Source organism: Xyrauchen texanus, chromosome 50 (genome assembly GCF_025860055.1).
Source record: "Xyrauchen texanus isolate HMW12.3.18 chromosome 50, RBS_HiC_50CHRs, whole genome shotgun sequence".
Classification (NCBI taxonomy): Eukaryota; Metazoa; Chordata; class Actinopteri; order Cypriniformes; family Catostomidae; genus Xyrauchen; species Xyrauchen texanus.
In genome coordinates this window covers 6383726-6408973 of record NC_068325.1, presented here as the reverse complement: position 1 = coordinate 6408973, position 25248 = coordinate 6383726, and the positions used below count along the sequence as shown (strand labels likewise).

Below are 25248 nucleotides of genomic sequence, written 5' to 3'. Positions count from 1 at the left end.
CTTGTTAGCTAGTCAGGGTGGGTAACCAGTGTTCTTCAACGATTTGGTTTTATAAGAAACAATCAAATTGTTTTTCATTGAAAATCTTGAAGCAAAACCTTGGTCTCATAGATGCCTGTAGATACCTACATTTGTCTAAAATAATTTTTATGTAGCTCATTGTACGTATCGAGGCAGTTTCCTGCTGAAAGAAACACTGGAGGCTCTAAAACAATTACTTTTATTCACTATGACACAAATCATGTGTAAAGAGGCAGATTAGCATTTCTTAAAAGCTTACTTTTCGCCCTATTTCTCACAAAATTATATTTTTACATAAAAAGACTTTTACTATAATGCATTACTTGTACTTGTAATACATTGTAACATTTGTTTAGATAATCAACTACATTTACAAGCTTGTTCAAGTGTGATTAAATCGCACGGTAGCTGATAGAGCGTTGCACTTGCAATGCAAAGGACTGGCGAACGAGTCCCGAAGAGCACGTGACCTGAAGAGCACGTTAGTCGACACGTAAGCTAAAAGTGTCATAGAAGTATGACAAAATCAAGAGGTTGATTCAGCAATTGCGTTTTTCATCTCTTATTTGCTTTTTATGACGCAATCAGTTTAGGTTTAGTTTAGTTTTGGGTTTAAGATTTTGGGCAGAGAGCAGGGATGTCAAAAGTACTGGTACTTCGGTACCAAGTCGATACTAAAATAAAAAAAAGACTTTAAGATACCAGTGTTTCTGCAGTACCGGTAGTACCAATCACAGACCCAATTCAGTCGCTGCGCCCTGTCTTACTGACAGATGCCTGCTTTTATATGCTCACACTCGTGCTTTGTTACTCCTTTTACAACGAATTGGACAATTAGTTAAATTACAATTGTGATATATCCTAGTGTGGTTCTTACTGTATATCACAAATGGATATAATTTAATTAAATAAATATACTGTCTGCATGCACCATGCACTGCAAACGGTAGCTGCTTATATGCTAAAAACACTAGATTACCATTGTGCGCTGTGCTTGTTGTAGTAGATGAAGACAGCCAGTGCTCATTCACTGTGATGCATGCAGTGCTGCAGACTATATATTTAAATAATTACATTACAGCATTTTGTACTTGTACTGGTGATGTAAACAACTGTGTGAAACTACCATCAAAAGCATAGGCAAACTGAAAAATAATAATGTCAAAATAAAAGCTTGACACATGAAATTTAGGAAATTGTGACAGAAATCACTACAGTATAGTCACATTTTTTAAATTATTATTATTTTTATTATTAATATTATAATTTCATTAAACAAATATATCTCACAAGCAAGATTTCTGAATAAATGTTTCCATTAATGTTTTTATTTTAATTATTATTAACTTAAGAAAAAACTTGAAGTAATGTTTTTGAAGGAAACATGCAATTGTTTTAATTTATTATTTACATTAAAATGTAACTTTTTTTTAAATAGGTCAAAGGAGTTCAATAGCATATTAGCTATTTTTTCTGTGGTATCGAAATTGGTATCGAGAATCGGAATTTTTTTTCTGGTATCGTACTGACTACTGAAATTTTGGTAATGTCACAACCCTAGTAGAGAAGTAGGTTTAGCTAATTTACAACTCACTAGAGCATTAACCTTAAAAACCTCATCTGTTTGGGTGAACATTTTACACGCTTTTAGCGCCACTCAGTGGACATTTCACCTCGGAAATGCCACAATATGTGTAAGGAGCTGCATTATATAATTTTTTACAAAAATGTCGCCACAGTCATGCAATTTTCATTAAATCAGGCTTGTATTTTAACATCGAAAACATTATACACATCACATTATTATATTATTGATAATTATTTAAAATGTGCTTTTAAAAGGTTGAGAAGCCTGGCTTCAGAAGCATAGTTTTACTCTATGCTACTATTTAGTCATGATTAAATATGTCATTACCAAACTCTTTGTGTGGCTAACATTGTGGGAATGTTCAACAGCTGACTTTCTTACTATATTAATAAGGTGATATACTGTGCAAGACATCAGATTTGAGTGCTTAGCTTATTTATAATGGACAGAAAGTGTATTATGCTGTTGATTTGGGGTGGTCGGGTTTTACAGCAGTGTGTTGAATCTACTAGGAGGAAGTATTTCTGAGATGTGAACACATTGGCCCAGACCTTGGTGTACTATTAGTGCATTGTACCAGCCTTTATGTTCCACTTCATTTGAAAGAAATGACCTTCACAAATGCATAGTTGCTGTGTGTGGAAATGCGACTCATTGCATTTGGAACCGAGTGAAGTATCTTTTTGGAGAATCAAAGAGAGTGTGTGTGTGTATGTGGGGACATCCTCAATTGAAAAATCAATTTCTTTATTATGCGGAACACAAAAGGAGTTTTAACAAAGATTTCCTGCTTCTTTGCAATACAATGGCCAAAGAGGTCTTATGAATTATGAATGAAAACTCTTAAGATGCTTTAATACTCTTCTGATGTCTCTTATATCTTTAGGCACACAGATTTCCATAAAACACACTAATACTTGTTTTGGTCATGAACAACATGCTTTTGAATGAATCAGTTGGATTAATGATTCTATGACTCACTCATAACCAGTGTTGGGTAAATTACTCAAATAAAGTAATCCACTACAAATTACTTATATGTATTGTTATCATATTACTTTAATGATTACTTCAGTGGAAAAGTAATCACTTTACAAATGACATTTACGTTTCTTTCTAAAAACAATTTTCAATTAAATGTTTTTGTTTTTCTGCTCAATTAATTAAAAATAATGGGATTAAGTTGCCCACTTTATTTTTGGATGACACTTTGAATAACGCCACCTTCCCGCAGTGCTGGTCAAGGGTGCAAACATTTTAAATGTAGTGTGTTACATTACTTTTGAAAATACGAATAATTTGATTACTGTAACTAATTATTTTTTAATCAGATTAGAGCCTACCATGCTCATAACACATAAAAGATGCTTATTTGTTACCACTTACTGGCATCAAGATGTAATCTCAAAAAATGGTCACTGAACTAATCAATCGTTTTTGCATCCAAGCCACTATGTGTCAGTGTAAGTCCAAGATGACACAAAGACAAAAGTTACTGAGTGCACCTTTAAGGTTACTTTGGAATCGAAAACAATGGTATCATTTTGTTTAAATACAAAAGTTAGACAAAAAAAACTGATATCCTTATTTACATGTGATTTTAAGGAATAAGTCAATGAAAGTGGATGGTGCTTCACACTGTCAAACTCCACAAAGGACCAACATGTACCATAAAGCATAACATTTTATGTATGATCTAAAATGTGCCTTAATTAACATATTTAAATGTTGTCTGTTGCAGGATGGTACAGAGGTTTTTCCAGTAAGAAGCCCACAATCAAGGTAAACTGATGCATTGTTCATACCCAATAGTTTTGACTCATTGTCCAGACCATGTACAATCTGCAATAGTTTGTTTCCTGGTTGACCCACAGGTCTGCAGTAACCCTATTTGAACATGAAAGTCATGTCCACAATCAAGATCTAGAACCAGACTAAATGGATTGAAATTAGCCATTGAATAGGAACTTGGATAGTGAAAAAATACGAATTGTATGCCTAGATCAGGTTAATCTCGCTACCAGCATAATGCCCAGTCCACTTTGAAGCTTATTCTGGTCAAGAACCACCCACTTAGAATAATACTATTCAATATTTTGAATAATAGGGTCTAGAATAATTTGCTTTACTTAACATCCTAAAGGGTAAATAATGTAGGTCACAGGGTTACAGCCTTCAATAAAGGTTGAAACCCAATTTTCTACACTTATTATAATTTCTAGAAAGTATCTCAAAAGTATTGAGTCATTTTCTTCAATATATAGTGAGAGAAGCCTTCTACCTCTCTCATTAATTCATGGCTCTTCCGGACAATTGACACCCTGCATAATTTCAGGTTGTGAATGAGACACCAGACACTACTCTTGCCTTGCAACAGGTGTTGAAGATTGAAAGGAACGGTTTTGGGGCCTGGGTAGCTCAGCGAGTATTGATGCAGACTCCCACCCCTGGAGTCGCGAGTTTGAATCTAGGGTGTGCTGAGTGACTCCAGCCAGGTCTCCTAAGCAACCAAATTGGCCCAGTTGCTAGGGGGTTGTCACATGGTGTAATCTCCTCATGGTCACGATTAGTGGTTCTCACTCTCAATGGGTTGCGTAGTAAATTGTGTGCAGTAGCATGAACCTCCACATGCGGAGTCTCCGTGTTGTCATGCACGACGAGCCACGTGATTAGATGCACGGACTGACGGTCTCAGAAGTGGAGGCAACTGAGACTTGTCCTCCGCTACCCGGATTGAGGTGAGTAACCACGCCACCATGAGGACCTATTAAATATTGGAAATTGGGCATTTCAAATTGGGAGATTAAAGGGGATAAAAAATAAATAAATACATACATTTATATTTATATTTATATTTATATAAATGCTAATAAATGCCATTTGACTGGTTGGAAATATGCACTAATACATTTTCTCAATTGAAGAAACTTCTGAAGGGCCCTTCATAATGGGATTCTGTTGCTCACTTTCATTTGAAATGACCCTTTGGATAATGTCCCCTTCCCGCATTGTCCTTCAAGGATGCAAAAATTGTGTATATTTTGACCTAAATTTGCTAGGTTTGTATCTAAAGCAGTGGTTCATAGCTGGTTTTGCTTTGGGACCCAAATTTTACATTGGACATTAAGGGGCGAGCTAACATAGTCAAAATCATAACCTGGATTTAACGTAGCTTGTGTCGCATTTTAATTTATCTTGCATAGTTTTCTTCATGGTCTTCAAGTATAAGGGCATGTATCTAGTAACATTATTTTTGTTGTTCATTTCACCAACAAAAGATACAGTAAGTTTTCTCTCCCCACTTTTTAAAGACGATGAGTCTGTTTATTCATATGAGCCATATTAGTTTATTTTCTAATATCAAACATAATTAAAACAGAACATAACACAGGAGGGCGACTTTGTCAATAATTTGCCCATAAGTATTGGAGGTCCAGACTTTAAAGCCCTTTATGTACCTGCCTTTATATTTACAGAACAATGGTATATATTAGGTCAATGTAGCTAGTCTTTCAAAAAATTATGTTATGAAAAAATAGTAGCCTAAACATATTTTGAAATACACTGTTGCAATACAATTAGGTCTAATAGATTCTACTTAACAAATTGTCTGTGGCGCGATATCGAGGGAAGCCCAGTTGACACGTACGAGCTATAGAGATTCAGTAGATTAGAGCAGAAAATATAATTGGTGCGAGTGTTTCCACAATGGCTTGCATCATACTCATGCAAAAAACAGGTTTTAACCACACCAAAAATATATAGTTTTGCAGGTGAGAAGGATATTTAACGCGTATAAACCACCGAATGCGAGATTAGAATTAAATTTGACTCGTCTGCCCCATTTTTAGCCTGAGCGCCCATAGAAAACATTTGAATGAAGGTAAGGCAATAGCATTGTTCTTTCACTATTGTCCACGACCCAATCAGAACAGATCTGCAACCCACCGGTTGAGAAACACTGATCTAAAGATCGTTTGGCATCATCAAACTTGATGCGTTCACAGCATATATTTGAATGTACAAGTAGATGCATTTTGCCTATAGTAAATTAATCTTAAATTAATTTGAAAAGCACCTGGACTGCCCAAATTGAAGCTTACCTATGGCAGCAGAGCTACATGTTGGTGGCAGCCAGCAGTGAATATCCATTTTATAGAAAAGATTGTGCTGATTGATCTGCTTTTCGTTACCCAACCAGCCAGGTTAAGACCAAGACTGGGTGTGCTGCCCAATTTTCCTTGCATAAAGGCTGATTTTGAGGCAGGACTATGTCTGCCAGGGCTGTTTCTCTGGTGTTATATTGAGCTTATATGCTCTTTTTCTTCTTCTTTTTTTGTCTGTTGACAAGGATGTCTTTCTATATACTACTGTAATTGCAACTACACTTCTTACTCATTAATTGAATGTACTGGGAATCACAACTCAAGACTCATTTTAGAGTAAGGCTTTAGATGTTATAATTCAGTTCCCCTTCTGTCACTCACTCGACGTTGTGTCGAATGAAGTGACACAGGGGGTCTTCCTGGGATGCCAAACGTACCTCTGAACCTGAGAAAAGGCCAATGTCAAGTTGGCAGACAGAATTTGCATGCCCTGCCCCGGACATACGGGTATAAAGTGAAGCGGGGCAGCGAGTGCCAGTCAGAATTTTTCTTCGGAGCCAAACGGTTGTGCAACAGCAAGCTGAGTTCACCACTGTTTCACTCACCTCTACTGGCAATAAGCACTGCTGTTGGATCTACGGCGCGTTTCCAGCTGGCGTTCTCTCTCTTTGCACGCTGTGCAGTCTATGCCCCTAGGCGCTTCGACAGGGCTTTCATTGCCTGAAAGAGTGTTTCTCCTCCTAAAAAGAGTTTATTTCCTCTAAAAGAGTTTGAGTTCCCACTTATAAAAGAGCAATTCACAGCAGGCGTTGAACGTCCTTTTCAGGACGCGTCTTTTTAAAGATGTCTTTCCGCCTCTGTGTAGTTCCTGAATGTGGTTGATTTCTCTCCACTTCTGACGGTCATAAATGCCAGCCGGCATTCTCCCTTGAGCCCCCGGAGTCGGATGACAACATCGCCGCTGCATCGGAGAGCGTCACAGCGGCGTCTGATGCTGATGACTCATCTGGGCTGCCAGCTTCGGGTCTGCTCGCCCAGTCTGAGGCTGAAGCGCAGATGTCCGCTATGCTTTCCCGGGCCGCCGTGAGTGCGAGGCTGGACTGGAAACCAACGTCTAGTGGATCTACCACCTGCAGTGGTAGACACGATCAACCAAGCCAGAGCTCCCTCCACCAGGCAACTTTACGCCCTAAAGTGGCGCTTATTCGCGAATTGGTGTTCTTCTCGAGCCGATGACCTGCAGAGGTGCGCAGTTCATTCAGTGCTTTCATTCCTGCAGGAGAGGCTGGAGGGGAGGCTGTACCCCTCCATCTTGAAGGTGTATGTAGCTGCTATCGCAGCCCACCACGACGCAGTAGATGGCAAGTTCCTAGGTAAGCACGACTTGATTATCAGATTCCTGAAAGGTGCCCGGAGACTGAACCCTACCCTCCGGGTATCTCTCTGTTGTCCTCTCGGACCTTCAGAGACCCTCCTTCGAGCCGCTTCATTCAGTGCAGCTCAAGGTCCTCTCCCTGAAGACGGCCCTCCTGATCGTTTTAGCCTCCATCAAGAGGGTCGGGGACCTGCATGCGTTCTCTGTCAGTGACACCTGCCTGGAGTTCGGTCCGGCACATTCTCACGTTATCCTGAGGCCGCGACCGGGCTACGTGCCCAAGGTTCCTACGACCCCCTTCAGGGACCAGGTCATGAGCCTTCAAGCAAGCTGCCCCGGGAGGAGGCAGACCCAGCCTTCTCATTGCTGTGTCCGGTACGTACTTTGCGTATCTATTTGGACCGCACGCAGAGCCCTAGATGTTCTAAGCAGCTCTTTGTCTGCTTCGGTGGAGAGCGGAAAGAGAACGGCGTCTCCAAACAGAGGTTAGCTCACCGGGTCATTGATGCTATTTCCTTAGCTTATCACACGCTGGCCGTGCCCGCACCCTTGCTGGTTCGAGCACACCCTACGAGAAGTGTGGAATCCTCATGGGCACTTGCCCATGGCACCTCCTTAGCAGACATCTTCAGAGCAGCGGGCTGGGCAACACCCAATACCTTTGCAAGATTTTACAATCTCAGGGTTGAGTTGGTCTCGTCCCGTGTTTTGTCAGGTCCGAGCCGTTAGAACTCGATAACGCGGCACAACTGAATGGGTGTTCCGCTTGCACACAGCGCCCTTGACCAAGTTGATCCAGTGCGCTTTCTATCCCTGGTTAGCCACTAAGCGTCGCTCCCTGGATGTTCTCCTCCCTAGCCTTTATACCCGTATGTCCGGGGTGGGCAGGCAAATTCTGTCTGCCAACTTGACACTGGCCTTTTCTCAGGTTCAGAGGTACGTTTGGTGTCCCAGGAAGACCCCTTGTGTCACTTCATTTGACACAACGTTTCGTTCCTTCCTTACAACAGTAACCATGACGTTTTTACTGTATGATAAACAATTATTCAGAAAGTCTCCAGTTCTTGTATCAGATAGTATTCAAATATGTGATATTCAGCAATATGTTGATAGATCCATATCCAGCTGACATTTCTGAACAGTTTGCTTTTATGTGAGCAAAGTTCACCCTACAAAGGACAGGCAGAAAAGTTTGATGCATATGGTGACCTTTACAAAACTATTGCTAAACTATGGAAAAGCCCTCTTCCAAACCAGTAAATATAAAGAGACCTTCAGGCAAAATATTCCTGAAATCACACGTATGGATGCACATGAATTTCTTATGAAATGGTCATCGGGCAGCTACCATGAAGTGCGTTTTGTAGGGTAATATTAAGCTTCAAAGACATGGCTCTACTAAAATATGAATATATATTGACATAATAATTTAAATTGTTGCAAAATAAATCATGAGTATAGGTACTATGCTTATTAATATACAAATGAATGTATAATTTGTCCATAATAGTACCAAACAAGGGATATATTGCTTTAACTGACAATGTATGAGTTAATTAAATATATACATATATATATATACACTCACCTAAAGGATTATTAGGAACACCATACTAATACTGTGTTTGACCCCCTTTCGCCTTCAGAACTGCCTTAATTCTATGTAGCATTGATTCAACAAGGTGCTGAAAGCATTCTTTAGAAATGTTGGCCCATATTGATAGGATAGTATCTTGCAGTTGATGAAGATTTGAGGGATGCACATCCAGGGCACGAAGCTCCCGTTCCACCACATCCCAAAGATGCTCTATTGGGTTGAGATCTGGTGACTGTGGGGGCCATTTTAGTACAGTGAACTCATTGTCATGTTCAAGAAACCAATTTGAAATGATTCGAGCTTTGTGCCATGGTGCATTATCCTGCTGGAATTAGCCATCAGAGGATGGGTACATGGTGGCCATAAAGGGATGGACATGGTCAGAAACAATGCTTAGGTAGGCCGTGGCATTTAAATGATGCCCAATTGGCACTAAGGGGCCTAAAGTGTGCCAAGAAAACATCCCCCACACCATTACACCACCACCAGCAGCCTGCACAGTGGTAACAAGGCATGATAGATCCATGTTCTCATTCTGTTTACGCCAAATTCTGACTCTACCATCTGAATGTCTCAACAGAAATCGAGACTCATCAGACCAGGCAACATTTTTCCAGTCTTCATCTGTCCAATTTTGGTGAGCTCTTGCAAATTGTAGCCTCTTTTTCCTATTTGTAGTGGAGATGAGTGGTACCCGGTGGGGTCTTCTGCTGTTGTAGCCCATCCGCCTCAAGGTTGTGCATGTTGTGGCTTCACAAATACTTTGCTGCATACCTCGGTTGTAACGAGTGGTTATTTCAGGCAAAGTTGCTCTTCTATCAGCTTGAATCAGTCGGCCCATTCTCCTCTGACCTCTAGCATCAACAAGGCATTTTCGCCCACAGGACTGCCACATACTGGATTTTTTTCCCTTTTCACACCATTCTTTGTAAACCCTAGAAATGGTTGTGCGTGAAAATCCCAGTAACTGAGCAGATTGTGAAATACTCAGACCAGCCCGTCTGGCACCAACAACCATGCCACGCTCAAAATTGCTTAAATCACCTTTCTTTCCCATTCTGACATTCAGTTTGGAGTTCAGGAGATTGTCTTGACCAGGACCACACCCCTAAATGCATTGAAGCAACTGCCATGTGATTGGTTGATTAGATAATTGCATTAATGAGAAATTGAACAGGTGTTCCTAATAATCCTTTAGGTGAGTGTATATATATACATATTTATTATTGTTTTTATCCAATTATAAAGATATAAATCTTCTTGAATACATAGTTGTAAATCTGAATCTACCCATATATACAGCATATCTACCAGTGTATTTACATGGCACTCCAATGTCCTTAAAGAATTCCAAAGTACTTATCCAAATTAGGTACTTTTTTTGTTATTGTATAGTTTACAGGATTTATTTAAATTTAGATAAAATATATGTTAATATTTGCACCTGTATATTGAGATTTACATTTTACATTTTCAGATTATTTGTTAACTACATATTTAGGATAAGGTCCCACATTATATTAGCAGTCTTTAACTACTATGTACTTAAGCATTTGTTACAGTGTACTTACTGTATGTAAATATGTGTATTTGCATTGTACTTGCATTTACTTTAATTAAAAGTACCTGCTTTTAATTAAATCTGTAATCACTCTGTTAACCTTACACCTAACACTAAACCTAACTCTACCCCAACCCTTACCCTAAACCCTAACCCCTAAACCCTAATACCTAACCCTAATCCTAAACCTACCTGTACCTCAACATGAGTAGCAGTAAATGTGAATCTTGTGAGATTTTGCGAACAACATGTAGTTACACAATAAGTACTTTGTACTACATGTATCTTAATGTTAGTACATAGTACTTAAAGACACCTATTATGAAAGTAGAACCAATTAACTAATATTGAACTTAATATGAACTTACACACACAGACACTGTTGCATATAGTTCACTTTGGCTATGCGTTATGCACAGGTGTGCCACTCTGCATGCCAGTTGACACTTTCCTCGAGGTGAGAATCCATGGGACTGAATTTGTGTTCACTGTATGTTTGCGTGCCATGTGGCAAGAACTCAAAATGCTGCTGGAGGTGCCCGTTATGCCCACTGCATGCAGAGTCAATGGCCAATCCTTGCTAATCTTCTGTAGAGGTGACACAAGGCTGGCACCTGTTCTTGAATTACCGTGCCAAGCCCACACTGTGACAGCCAAAGGGCTGTACTCACAGTGTGAATGAGGTGGGTAATGCATGCCATTACTTGAGGCTGAGAGGAAGGTGTGCCACCTTGACTGCCCAGAAAACCTGCAGGAGTTTGTCACCGTCCTTGCCTTTACTGAAAGTGTGATGTCTGATTTTACTGCCTCCATTGTAAACCATGAAACTCAAATTTCTTATAAACATTGTCACATTATGCAGGATCAACACATTAATTTATATAAAACATTCCCCTTCTGTCGCTCTCTCCACGTTGTGTCAGAGAAGCGACACTAGGGGTCTCTCTTGAGCGCCGATATTCACCTCTGAACTATGAAAAAAGGCCAATGAGGGTTGGCAACCACTATTTGCATGTCCCGCCCCCGGACATACGGGTATTTAAGCGGCGCAAATACGGGAGTTCATTCAGAAAATTTCTTCGGAGCCGATGGTCGTGTTTGCAGACTGCTGCGTTTTACACACCAAGTTCCTACTATCCTCTGCTGCATGCTGTTGGATTCTACGGCGCACAACAGCGGCTTTCTCCTGTTTGCACGGCTGTGCACTTCCTGCCCCTGAGCGCATCGACAGTTGCAGATAAGAAAGATCTCTCACGAGTTCTTTCATTCATAAAAGAGTGATTTTATTTAAAAGAGTAATTTCCTCTAAAAGAGCAAAAACACAGTGGCGTTGAACGTCCTTCTCAGGACGCGTCTTTTTAAAGACGGTTTTCCGCCTCTGTATAGTTTCTGGATGCGTTGATTCTCCCCACCTCTGACGGCCATAAAAACTGCCTTGCATTCCTGGGTTGCGATCACACGCAGGCAGCGTTTTTATGAATGGTCTATGTTCTCAGTGCGAGAACATAACCATGACAGCATTGCGGTCGTAGGCTTTTTCTTGTAGTGAGAAAAAACCGCTTCAGCCGCCCCCCGCGCCTCACCTCCTTCCTACGGGATTGAGGCAGGCACCGCGGGCGATGAAAACGATCTGGGGACAATGACGGGCTCCGTTTTCGCCGGGTGAACCCCCTCGAAACCCCCCGCCTCCCCGGCACGCTTGCTTGTTTCCGTCCGAGCTCGGGATGAGCATTCTCTCCAATGGGTTATGTTTTCAGTGCGAGAACATAACCGCGGCAGCGTTGCGATCCCTGCTTTCTCTTGTAGTGAGAGAGAGCCACTTCAGCCGCCCCCCGCGCCTCGCCTCCTTCCTATGGGATTGAGGCAGGCGCCGCGGGCGATGGAGAACGATCTGGGGAGAATAATGGGGCGCTTTCGCCGGGTAAATCCCCTCGAAACCTCCCGCCTCCCCGGCACGCTTGCCGGCTTCCCGCGAGCTCTGGATTAGTGCGGCCGGCTTAACGGCTAGCCATCCGGTCCCTCGAGCTCCCTGGCATTGGATGATGACATCACTGCTGCATCGGAGAGCGTAACAGCGGCGCCGGATGCGGATAACTCGCCTGGGCCGCCACCTTTGGGTCCCCGCCCGGTCTGAGCTTGACGCACGAAGGTCCGCTATGCTTCCCCGGGCTTAATTGGTTCCGCGGGCATGTGCGCCGCTCACAGCCGCGCCCCCCCGGGCCCCATCCCGGACGTGCATGACGAGCTGAGCAAGCCCAGCTTCCTCGCTCCTCCGCTCTCGCTACCCTCGGTGGTAGAACGGTCCCAGACTGCACGCCATGGCCCCCTCCTGCAAGTCCACCGGGCCAGGGCACTCCAAAATCTGCACTTGGGTAGTCCTGTTTTTGACATGCTGCAGGAACTGCACTCAAACAGGCGATGGACACTCCGTGGTCCAGAAACGCAACGATGGACAGGCAGTACAGGAGGCAGACAAAGCACGCTTTCTCAAACGCCCCCGTCTCCCAGTTCCGTCCATTCGGCGACGCCGCGTGACGACTTCCCCAAAAAGGCAGTCCTCAGTGGTGAAGAAACAGACGAAGGCTATTTTCACACATCCTGCCCTGACGCAAACCTGCCGCCAGGGGCCATGCCCTGTCTGCTTGCCGAGGGCGCCCTCCTGCGGCTTTCAAGGAAGAAAGAAAGTGGTGCTCCGCCTCAACTAAGTGAGTGGGCCCAGCTCTTAGCCCCAGCGTCGAGCTCCCCGCAGAAGTTGGACGCCCATCGTCTCACGGCCCCCCTTGTGGACCCAGAAGGCTCCCAGGCGCCCCTGAGATGACCGACCCAGAGACCGAGACAGTAGCTCTGGAGCTGGTAAGACCACTCCGTTCCCCGGTGGAGGGCCGGAAGGAGAATTTATTTTTTGTTAAATTCTTTACACACTATAGAGCTATTTCCTTGTTGTCTCTGGGTCACCTGGCACGCAAATGCCGTTCTCACGGCACTCTGCTTTCAGGCCTCAACAGTCCCGGCTTCCTGGACTGTCCCCGCCCTCAGCCCCACGACTGTTCCCCATCCAGAGGATGCCAGCAGACCTCCTCCTCAGTCACGAACCCGCCTCCTGCCGGGTGTGCGGAGCAAGGTAAGTGCTTTGAGTTTATTCTCAGCACCAGAGCCTCGGGACGCTGCAGTGCCTCCCGACGCCGCGTTACCTGTTCCGCACCGCTGTGAAGCCCCGCCGGGTACGTCCAAAATACTCGTCCCCTTGGTGCCCCTAGCACGGAGCTTAGAGGCGTGGCTCTCACTGCCCAGCCCGTCACGCTGGCTGCACCGGACCATTCGACTCGGTTACGCCAGGTCTCCACCCCCCTTCGTGGGCGTTCACTTCTCCGCAGTGCACGACAGACACGCTCAGTCCCTGCGCGAAGAAATCGCCTCCCTTTTAATCAAGGACGCGATAGAGCCTGTCCCTCCAACCGAAACGAAGACGGATTTCTACAGCCCTTACTTCGTTGTACCCAAGAAAGGCGGCGGCGTACGACCGATCTTGGACTTGCGAGTTTTCAATCGGATCTTGTCCAAACTCCCGTTCAAAATGCTCACCCAGAAACAAATTCTATCTGGCGGCCGGCATCTAGATTGGTTCGCAGCGATGGACCTGAAGGACGCGTACTTCCACGTCTCAATTCGCCCTCGACATCGACCCTTTCTGTGGTTCGCGTTCGACGGCCAGACGTATCAGTACAAAGTCCTCCCCTTCGGCCTGTCTCTGTCCCCTCGCGTCTTCACGAAGGTCGCAGAGGCGGCTCTTGCCCCGCTACGAGGAGCGGGCATACGCATACTCAATGACCTCGACGATTGCCTCATTCTGGCCTCCTCGCAGGAATTACTATGCGCACACAGACCAGGTGCTCGAGCACCTCGGCCGTTTAGGGTTTCAGGTCAACTGGGAAAAGAGCAAGCTCACCCCGGTCCAGAGCATCTCTTTTCTCGGTTTGGAGTTAGACTCAGTCTCAATGACAGCACGTCTCTCCAACGAGCATGCTCAGCCAGTGCTGGAATGCCTCGCTTCTTTCGAACCAGGCACCGTGGTCTCTTTGAAACGTTTCCAATGGCTCCTGGGGCATATGGCATCCTCCGCGGCGGCCACGCCACTGGGGTTGATGCATATGAGACCACTTCTGCATTGGCTCCAGACTCGAGTCCCGAGACGAGCATGGCACGCACGGCATGGAAGTTACCTCTGCCTGCCGCCAAACCTTCAAACCCTGGACAGACCTCTGCTTTCTACGGGCAGGAGTACCCTTGCAGCAGGTGTCCCGTCGCGTTATGGTTACAACCGATGCCTCCAAATTGGGTTGGGGCGCCGTGTGCAACGGGCGTGCAGCCGCAGGCCGGTGGAACCGAGGCCCGCTGCGCTGGCACATCAACTGCCTAGAGCTGCTGGCCGTTTTTTTTGCCCTGAATAAATTTCTTCCGTTGATTCGTGGCAAGCATGTCCTAGTCAGGACAGACAGCACCACGGTGGTGGCCTACATAAACCGCCAAGGCGGAGTACGCTCCCTCTACATGTCACAGCTCGCCTGTCGTCTCCTCCTTTGGAGTCAGCAGCGACTGGAGTCACTGCGCGCCACTTACATCCCCGGCAACCTCAATGTGATAGCGGACGCACTGTCAAGGCAAAACTTGCCCGGCAGAGAGTGGAGGCTCCACCCCTAATCGGTCTAGCTGATTTGGGACAGGTTCGGCAAGGCCCAGGTAGACCTGTTTGCCTCCCAGGAAACCTCCCACTGTCCGCTCTGGTATGCCCTCACAGAGGCTCCCCTTGGGACAGATTCTCTGGCGCACAGCTGGCCCGCGGGGCTGCGCAAGTACGCTTTTCCCCCAGTGAGCCTTCTTGCACAGGTGCTATGCAAGGTCAGGGAGGACAAGGAGCAAGTCACTCTGGTGGCCCCCCTACTGGCCCAACCGGACGTGGTTTTCGGATCTCACGCTCCTCATGACAGCCCCTCCCTGGCGAATTCCCCTGAGGAAGGACCTTCTTTCTCAGGGACGGGGCACGGTCTGGCATCCGCACCCAGACCTCTGGAATCTCCACGTCTGGTCCCTGGACGGGACGCGGAGGATCTAGCCGGCCTACCTTCGGCCGTCATAGACACTATTAACCAACGCAGAGCCCCTTCAACCAGGCATCTTTACGCCCTGAAGTGGCGTCTGTTCGTGGACTGGTGTTCTTCCCGAGCCGAAGACCCGCAGAAGTGCGCAGTTAGGTCAGTGCTCGTGTTTCTTCAGGAGAGGCTGGAGAGGAGGCTGTCCCCCTCCACCCTCAAGGTGTATGTTGCCGCTATCGCGGCCCACCATGACACGGTAGACGGCAAGTCTCTTGGTAAGCACGACTTAATCGTCAGGTTCCTAAAAGGTGCCCGGAGGATGACTCCCTCCCGGCCTAACCTATTTCCCTCCTGGGATCTCTTGGTCGTCCTTATGGGACTCCGGAAACCCCCCGTCGAGCCGCTTGACTCAGTTGGACTCAGGGCCCTCTCTCTCAAGACCGCCCTGCTGATCGCGCTCGCCTCCATCAAGAGGGTCGGGGACCTGCATGGGTTCTCTGTTAGCGACGCCTGCCTGTAGTTCGGTCCGGCGGACACTTTCGTGATCCTAAGACCGCGACCGGGCTACGTGCCCAAGGTTCCTACCACACCCTTCAGGGATCAGGTGGTGAACCTGCAAGCGCTGCCCCGGGAGGAGGCAGACCCAGCCCTTTCACTGCTGTGTTCAGTACGTGCCTTACGTATTTACCTGGACCGCACACAGAGCACCAGAAGCTCTGAGCAGCTCTTTGTCTGCTTTGGGGCACAGCAGAAAGGGAATGCTGTCTCCAAGCAGAGACTCGCCCACTGGGTTGTCGACGCCATTTCCCTGGTTTATCACACCCAGGCCGTGCCCCCCTTTGCGGGTCCGAGCCCACTCCACCAGGAGTGTTGCGTCCTCGTGGGCACTGGCTAGGGGCACTGCCCTAACAGACATTTGTAGAGCAGTGGGCTGGGCAACACCTAACACTTTTGCGAGATTCTACAATCTCCGAGTTGAGTCAGTATCGTCCCATCTTCTCTCAGGTACCGAGCCCGTAGAACTCGGTGGCACGTCCACGATCTGACTGGATGAATCGCTTGCACCCTGCGCCCTTCCCCCTAACCAGGGGAAACAGTGCGCCTTCTTTCGCAGGAGATCCCAGGTTTGGGACACTGGTTGACTCCTCCCTAGCCCTCGTGGGTCGCAGTTCTGCAGAGGAACTCACCGACCCAAACCACTGCGGGTACCACTAGCTACCCTGTACTGGTATGGGTGCCCCACAGGTAAGGCCTCATGTTCGGACTCCCCCTGTGTGTAAAACCACGGTTCTGTCCCCTCACGAGAGTTGACTCCGTGTTTCCCTTAGGCAGTTACAGCTGCCTCGGGTGCCATGCTGTATGCTTCCCCCCTCTGCGAGGCTGGATCTACCACCGCACTACTGTTCCGCATAAGACATAAGTATAGGCCATGCGATGTATTTGCCACTCAAAATTTGCCTCCCCTCCCGGGTAGGTGTGGCCTCCGCAGGGTCTTCTCCACCCTAATAAGGGCTAAGACCCCCTTCCCTCAATGCGTGTAAGAGCCCCGGCCGTAGTTGCTCTATGCAAGAAACATAGAGACAAAAGAGGCCCAGCCAGGCTGGCCCGTTCCCATGTTGGCGGCCGTCACCTTGTTCCCCCCTCCAGGGTAACGATAAGGAATCCTGATGGCTTAAATGGGGCATTGGGGAAGGGTACGTGCAGCCTGATACAGTTGGTCGTTCTGCACGTAGGAATACCTGCTCGCTCCTGTATCAGCGGACCACGTACACGGCTCAGCGCATGGCTCTTTTTAAGTGGACCCCTAGTGTCGCTTCTCTGACACAACGTGGAGAGAGCGACAGAAGGGGAACGTCTAGGTTACGTATGTAACCTCCGTTCCCCGATGGAGGGAACGAGACGTTGTGTCTCCCCTGCCACGTCGCTGAGCCGAGCCCCTGTTGTGGCCATACCATTTCCGGCTCCTCAGAAAAATCCTGAATGAACTCCCGTATTTGCGCCGCTTAAATACCCGTATGTCCGGGGGCGGGACATGCAAATACTGGTTGCCAACTCTCATTGGACTTTTTTCATAGTTCAGAGGTGAATATCGGCGATCAAGAGAGACCCCTAGTGTCGCTTCTCTGACACAACATCTCGTTCCCTCCATCGGGGAACGGAGGTTACATACGTAACCTAGACGTTTTGTAGCACTGACACATTTTTGACACATTCATATGTAGAAACAAATTGGTTTCAACTGTTCCTGCATTAACAATTAATTTGCTAAACTTCATATGACTTTTGCAACAGCCAATCAGGTGACTCTCCCTCGTCTCCTAATATGCAACTATTACTTTCTTCAGTCATACAAAATGCACTCCTTACACTTCAAATCATCCTTACAGGCTGTACTCTTTGGTCAGGTTTAGAAATGGGGTTTGAGTTATTAAGCATGTACGGTCTAAAACGTCGGACTTGTGGAACTTTGCTTACTTCTGCATTACAGATCCAGGTATTTGCAAATCCAGAATTCGTACGAATTCCCACAAACTCACTCGTACTATGTCATATGATCAAGCCAACATGTACAAATTTGTATGAGTTCTGATGAGATCAGGTTGGTAAAACTTTTCTTAAGTTAATCGATGCATCCCTCGGCACTGACACATTTGTGACACATTCGTTAACAGAACAATTTTCTTTGTAAATTGTTGGTAAAATCTTTCTTACGTACATTGTCGCATCATGTAGCAACTACACATTTTCTGTGTGAATGGTTACATATTTGCATTACCAACACATTAGCAAAACATTACTTTAAAGAGAGAATTTCTGTGTAAATTGTTAGTAAACCCCTCTTATGCAAATTGACGAATTTTGTGGCATCATAGTAGTTTGTAATAAAAATTTTAAGCAAATTGTTGTATAGCAATGTAAATTGACGCATCACTCAAAACTGACATCTTTGTGACACATTTATTTTCCGAACCATTTTCTATGTAAATTTACATTTATGCATCATAACGCACCAACACATTAGTGAAACATTTCTTTAAAAAATAAACTTCGGTGTAAATTGTTAGTAAAACCATTCTTACGTAAATTGACATCATGTAACACTAAACACATTTGCAACACATTTGTTTACAGAAAACTTTTCTGTGTAATAGTTCGCAAAACCTTCCTCATGTAATCAATGCATCATGCAGCACAGATACATATGCGATACCATTCATAATTTTTTTTGGCATAAATAGTTGCATTATCCTGCACTAAAGGCACAGTCACATTTACCTTTGCTCAACAAAACTTGTATGAGCATGTGTGAAACTAGCAAAAAAATATTTTAATGCTGCACTTTATACTCTGGGAGAGTGAAGTTAAAAAGAAATCCTTGTCCATTTGTAAATATTTAGTGTAGATTTATACAGTACACTTTTATCCATCCAATCAATTCCTGATGATAAATAAATCACTGAATATGCTGTTTCACTAAATAAATTTGTTGTGAACGGCATTTTACGCTGACTTTAAAAGTATATTTGAACTTTGCTACTGTGCTGCATGTATTTGCGTGGTGAGGCAGCATTGAGCAGCGAGTGGTTGTTTGTTTGGCTTTACTCTGCCCTCACTATTTTATATCTCTTTTCCTCTCTCCCTCGATCACTTATTTTCTTCATAAATGTTCCTCCCACTCCTGTCCGCCTACACACCTACACCCCAGAGCCCTGAGGGCAACATCAGGAATGTCTCTAACTGCTCTCTGCTGATGAAAACAAGAATAGAGCAAAAACAAGTGATAATTTCACTGAAGAACAGGTCAAATCACCTGCGGATTTGTTCAGCTTTATTTATGCATTACATTACAGAATAGTGATAGACTGAAAGGTAACGACTAAGCAAATCAGACAGTTTCAACAAGCTTGCCTTGATTATTTATTTGCCTTACCATCATTGTCATTTAGGATGATAAACTTTTAAGTTTTAATAACTTGTTATCCCCACTCTCACCCTGTAGGAAGGAACCAATTACTTTGAAATCAAAAACATATGGACATAATCTTGGACATAACTTTAAATTGTGTTCTTCGCACTGGGTCTTAAGAAGCTACAATATCTGATAAATGACTTCACTGTTCATGAAATAGTTTAAATTATTGCTGTCAGTCTTTTGAAAATTGTAATTATGATTAATCACATAATGTTTCAGTTAATCGTGATTAATCGTAGATTTTGAAAGTGCTAAAATGTGACTATATATACTTCTTTTCCTGTCAAAATGTATTTATTAACTTTTTAGGAAAGAAAACAAAACAATACCATTCTTTATTAACATCTTCCACAGTATAAAGATAGAAATGCACTAAAACAGCACCAATTCAAGTAACATTAACCGTTTCCCAATGTTTAAGTGGGAGTTTGACTAAGTGAATGAACTAGTCCCTACATGGGTTGCATATTCATTGCAATGGGAATTAAATCTCATAAACTCTCAACACCCACAATAATGATCAGGCGGCAGACTTTGGCTATCCACTTTGTTACAGCAATTGAGAAGCCACGGGGTATCAGCGCCATCGGCAAGTGGTGATTTGAACTCCACATGAAATGCACTTACAGATAAAAATGTCTCATTCTGCGTTTTGGTGATAGTTAAGATTTGACGTGCTTCTGTGTTATTTAAAATATGCCTTAGGCTGAATTATTTATTATTAGTATTATTATTATTTCTATCACAGGTTCCATAAAGGCTTGTAATGTACAAAAAAATTGTGTTAAGAGCTCCTTTCTCCATCATTTGATCACTGACACTGAATCACTGCTGTGTGTGTGTTGTGAAGTGTACATCAGTGTAATGACAGACACATTAGAAAGGTTCTGCCCATCCAACGAGTGCTTATGATGGTTTATGCTGCATTAAAGGTAAATGTGTTGATCAAGAAAAAAGAAGGAAAAAAAAAGAAACAAAACGTCTCAGGTTACGTAGTGTAACCCTTGTTCCCTGAAAAAAGCGGAACGAGATGCTGCGCTGAGAAAAGCGCTTTGGGAACAATCCTACATTGTGACCAGCTGTGAATATGTGTCTAATACTTCAATGAACATTGACCGGAATTTATAGCCTCGGCTGGTGAGATCATTGGATGCACCTGTGGCCAGGCTATAAATAGACGCGTCACCAGCGTGTCGTCAGATAATTTTTTTTCTGAAGAGCAGTCATGGGACATCCCAGTGTGACAAAGAAGCGCAGCAGGGAACAAGGGTTACACTATGTAACCCGAGACGTTCCCTTTACAAAAAGCTTCACTAGGATGCTGTGCTGAGAAAAGCACTTTGGGATTTGTTCCAAGATTTGTTCCAAGTGGAGGCACTTTTGTTCCATTTTTAGCACTTAAAATGGTATCGATAACCTCAGGAGAAAGTCCTGTGTACCTCAGTTGGTACCCAACAGGGGCCAAGCATGAGAAGGTTCCACAATTCGGGCCGGGGATGAAATAGAGTCCCCTGTGCCTGAGAAAGAAGGTCCTTCCTGTTTGGAATCGCCAGAGGCGAGCCGTAGAGGGGAGAATTTAGCTCTGAGAACCATACCCTGTTCGGCCAGCGCGGCGCTATCAGTAGGAGGCAAGGCCCTTGCTGGCGAACCTTGGCCAAGGCTCCCGGGAGCAGAAAAAGAAACGCATACAGACGCATTCCGGGTCATGTATGCGCCTTTACGTCCAGACCCAAGGGGCCTGGGTGGCTCGGGGAGAAGTAGAGGAGACATTGCGCTGTTCATTGCGGCGAAGAGGTCCTCTTCTGCCCGGGAAAAATCTCACCCACTACCTCAGGGTGGAGTTTCCACTCCCCCGTCGGTATTTTCTGTCTGGACAGTAAATCTGCTCGCATATACAGGCATCCAGGGATATAAACTGCCCTGAGTGACAGGAGCTGCCCTGGGCCCCAAGGAGAATCCAACGTGCCAGAAATTCAGCTGACATGAATGTGGATCTCCCTGATGGTTTATGTAAGAGACTACCACTGTATTGCCTACCCGCACCAAGACAGCAGCCTCAGGAGGAAGTATTTCAGGGCCAGAAATACAGCCATCAACTCGAGACAGTTACTGTGACAACCGAGCTGACGACCCTCCAATTCCCTTTAAGCTGGACGACCACTTAAGGCTGCTACCCAGCCCATCAGGGAGGCCTCTGTCATTAGCAGCCTGTGACAACGAGACGCACCTAGATTGGGACCCAAGGTAAGAAACCGGGGTCTGAACCACATAGAAAGGGAACGAAGCCTGCGGCGCACATTCTGTGGCCCCTTTAACCAAGAGATTTTGCAGTTCGTTCCACAGTAGACATGCCTGATCTGGTTTATGGTAGTGGAGACCACGGCATTGAAACACGGAGGGCGGCGAGCGAATTTAATTCTGTAGCCCTTTTCTACTAATCTTAGGACCCACGTAAAATATCTGGCAGAAGTTTCTACGCTGCCAGGTTCTCAGAGATGGGTATTAATTTTTTATCACTTCCTGTTGAGGGGGTGTCGAGTGTTCCGCATCCTGGATAAATGCAGAAAGCAGCGAAACACCTAACTTTTTGATGGGAACCTCTACCTCCCGAAACACCGAAGGTGGCGGGAATGGAGAGGTTTCGTGGGGGTACCGGGAGGGGCGAAGTGGTGCATGCACCCCGTCCTGAGGGGAGCTACCCCCAAAAGATTAGGCGCAAGACCATCAGGGTTTCTTTCTTTTAGAAATTAGGGTCCTGAGGTCTTGCTTTGGCGGCTGTTGAGGGCGACGAGACTGAATTTAATTCTGTAGCCCTTTTCTACTGATCTTAGGACCCAGTCAACACGAGGGGGAGCACGACTCGCCATGCTTTGCTTTCAAACCTCCCTTCTAACAGGACCGAGGTGGGTCTGGGTGGCCGACGGACCCCTGAGTGTGCCGAGGAATGAACTGCCCGAAGGCTTCCTCGTTGCTTTTCGCCTCCTGGAACTTTGAGATAACCGAACTCATAGCGTCTACAAATAGACCAGAAGGCGAAACTGGGGCATCAAGGAGGAAAACGTTATCCTTGTCCTTGATGCCCGATAGGTTGAGCCAAAGGTGCTGCGCGGAGAGAAAGATCTGTGGCTTGAAGAAGCTCAGAAAAAGCTAGCTCGTCGAGCGCAGTGCCCGCACTCAGGTCCTCCAGCAGGTCAGCATTGTAAGCCTGTAATACAGCCATTTTGTGCAGAGCAGCACCAGCCTGACTTGCTGCTTGATAAGCCCTCCCCACTAAAGTGTCATCCTACAAGGCTTTGTGGGGAAAAAGGACTTTTTAAAAGACGATGCCGAACCCGGCGAGAGATAGCCGCAAGCGTCTCTTCGACCGGCGTCTTCATTGAATACCCCTGTGTCTCAGCACCCACGATAGTAGAGTATAAAGACGTCGAGGGTACGTGGACACGGGAAGTATATGGGTTCCTCCATGAGCGAGAAAGCTTGTCATGGAGGTCATCAAAGAAAGGAAGGGACTAATATAGCGTTCCCTTCCTTTTTTGTTTTTTTTTTAGCTACCAGACAGAAATCTGTCTTACAGTTTGGAGCGTTTGTGGGGGGGGGGGGGGGTCTCTTGTTCCCGTGGCCAGTCTAGCTTTAGTCTGGCCACAGCCCGAGTAACCACCTTGAGTAATTTCTCAGCCGCTTTATTATTATGCGTGGAACGTACAGAGGTTCAGTGCCCCCCTCGTGAAACGAAGAGGAGCCGAGGCGCGCTACAGGCTTACGAGAAGGACCTTCTGGATCTGGGGAGAGAGCGAGCGATAGGAAGAAAGAGGAAAGAAAGTTTGTGACAGGCTTGTGAGACACACACACGCACTGAAAAAAATTTATCTGACGACACATTGGTGACGCATCTATTTATAGCCCGGTCACAGGTGCATCCAATGATCTCACCAGCCGAGGCTATAAATTCCGGTCAATGTTCATTGACGTGTTACACACATATTTCAGCTGGTCACAATATAGGATTGTTCCCAAAGCGCTTTTCTCAGCGCAGCATCCTAGTGAAGCTTTTTGTAAAGGGAACAATTATATATATTTTCAAATAGAAAAATGCTAATTCTATATATATATATATATTAAATTTGCATTTTATATTTGAAGATTATCTATATGAATAGTTTTGATGTGAAAATTTGTTTGTGAATATTTCATACTTTCATATTGTTTAGTTGCTTCGGAATATCAAATTGGCTCAAAACATTCAGCTATACTGTAAGATGACTGCACGTTGTCTGGTGAAATAAGATGACATGACATTAAACCTTCTTCAAGACAAGAAAAACAAACAGCCTCACAAGATTGCACAGACAGTTCACAATGCGCAAAACAATACAGGCTGATTTGATTGACATGCGGTTGAAGGCATCTATGAATGCCTATAGAGTTCTTGGCTAAAATTCAGAGCACATTGACAATGTATTGCAAGGCTTTCTTGAGTGATTTTGTCCAAGACATAATCCTTTATTTTAATTTATTTATTATTTGCTAAATTACACAGTTTTCGCTCACACAGCGTAATTATGTCAGTTTTGTTTTTCTATACTGTGCAAAGTCTGTGACAAAAAGATGAAGTGTGGAAAGTGTTAATATATTATTTTCCATGTTTTCCAGTCTTTGTCTTTTGCAGTGATTAAAGTACTCAAAAACACTTTCAAATTGAGTAGTTTCATTGTGTCAAATGCAAACTGGTGGCAGAATGAGTCATGGTAACTTATATCGTCCAGTTATCTGCATTTTACATTTATTGTCTTTCAAACAGTATAAACTGGATATTTCTTTCAGGGTGTTATTAATTCATTCATTAATTTACTTATTTAGTTTGAGTTTTTCTAAGAAAGGCAAAACAAATATAGGATTTAGAAATAGTTCACCAAAAAATAATTAAAAAAAAATCACTTTCTGCACATTTTGAAAAAAGCTGGTTAGATTGCTTTTTAAATGTAATCCGGTACTATTTAGAGATTACATTAAAGTTGTGATCAGTAATCTTTAAATTCTTTCAGATTACAATTTTTTGTTAAATTGATTACTTTTGGATTACATTTAGATTTGTTATTTTAATCATTTGGATTACTAATTGCATATTTTGTATTTTAATCATTAATTTGAAATGTATTAAACACCGACATGTTGGTTGAAAAACATGTCTGAAAGGTTTAGAAGGTTTAATGACAAAATAAAAGAAAAAAAAGAGAGAGACAGACAGAGAAAGAGAGAGCAAGTTGGAGTTTAAATAGTCTGTAAGGGGTTAAGATGGGCAAGGAGGAGGCGAGAACCGGCTTGTCAATATAAATAATAATTTAATGAAAACTTAAACCAAAACACACAAACATAAACACACATGACGGACATGCCCGTAATTCTCTCTCTCTCGAACCGTCGTCACCGGCCGCCTTTATCCCTCGCGCGCCCCATCAGGCCGATTGGGACCGGGCGTGCAACATTCTAGCCCGGCCCCGGCCCCCCTCCGCTCCACACTGTCATAGCCCATTTGAACATTCTACCCATACAAGTAAATGGGATTGTATCATGCATTGTGCGAAAAGTCATAGCAACCTGATTCAGAACCCACTGAAGGCCTGTGCCAAGATTGGTGGATGTAGCTTGAATGCTCTAAGAAGAGTTACAATTGATAATTTAGGTCTTTGTTTAGGGCTTTTGGAAACAACCTAAACTAGGGGTTTTCAAAGTCTTGGACAGTTAGCCCCCCTCTGTGAAAATGTATGGCAGGTACATTCTGGCCACTTATTTGAATCAGGTATTTTCCGCTAGTGTAATATTATCAAAATACCTAATATTCCAGGTGTCGGAGCCAATGATGAACAGTAAAATTTAACTGATCCAAATTCATTTGGCCAATGCGTTAAACATCGATGCGCGATTAACAGCTATTTATGT

The 25248-nt window shown here is 44.6% G+C and overlaps 1 protein-coding gene across 1 annotated transcript in view; it reads left to right on the top strand.

Annotated features, from left to right (window-relative positions):
• LOC127641492 (dedicator of cytokinesis protein 3-like) overlaps positions 1 to 25248 on the top strand; it is a gene marked incomplete at its 5' end in the record, with an annotated part of 204020 nt that overhangs the window by 13568 nt on the left and 165204 nt on the right. The window contains one exon of the mRNA XM_052124527.1: positions 3351 to 3391. Within this exon, the coding sequence (XP_051980487.1) occupies positions 3351 to 3391 (41 nt within the window). The remainder of the gene's footprint in view (positions 1 to 3350; positions 3392 to 25248) is intronic.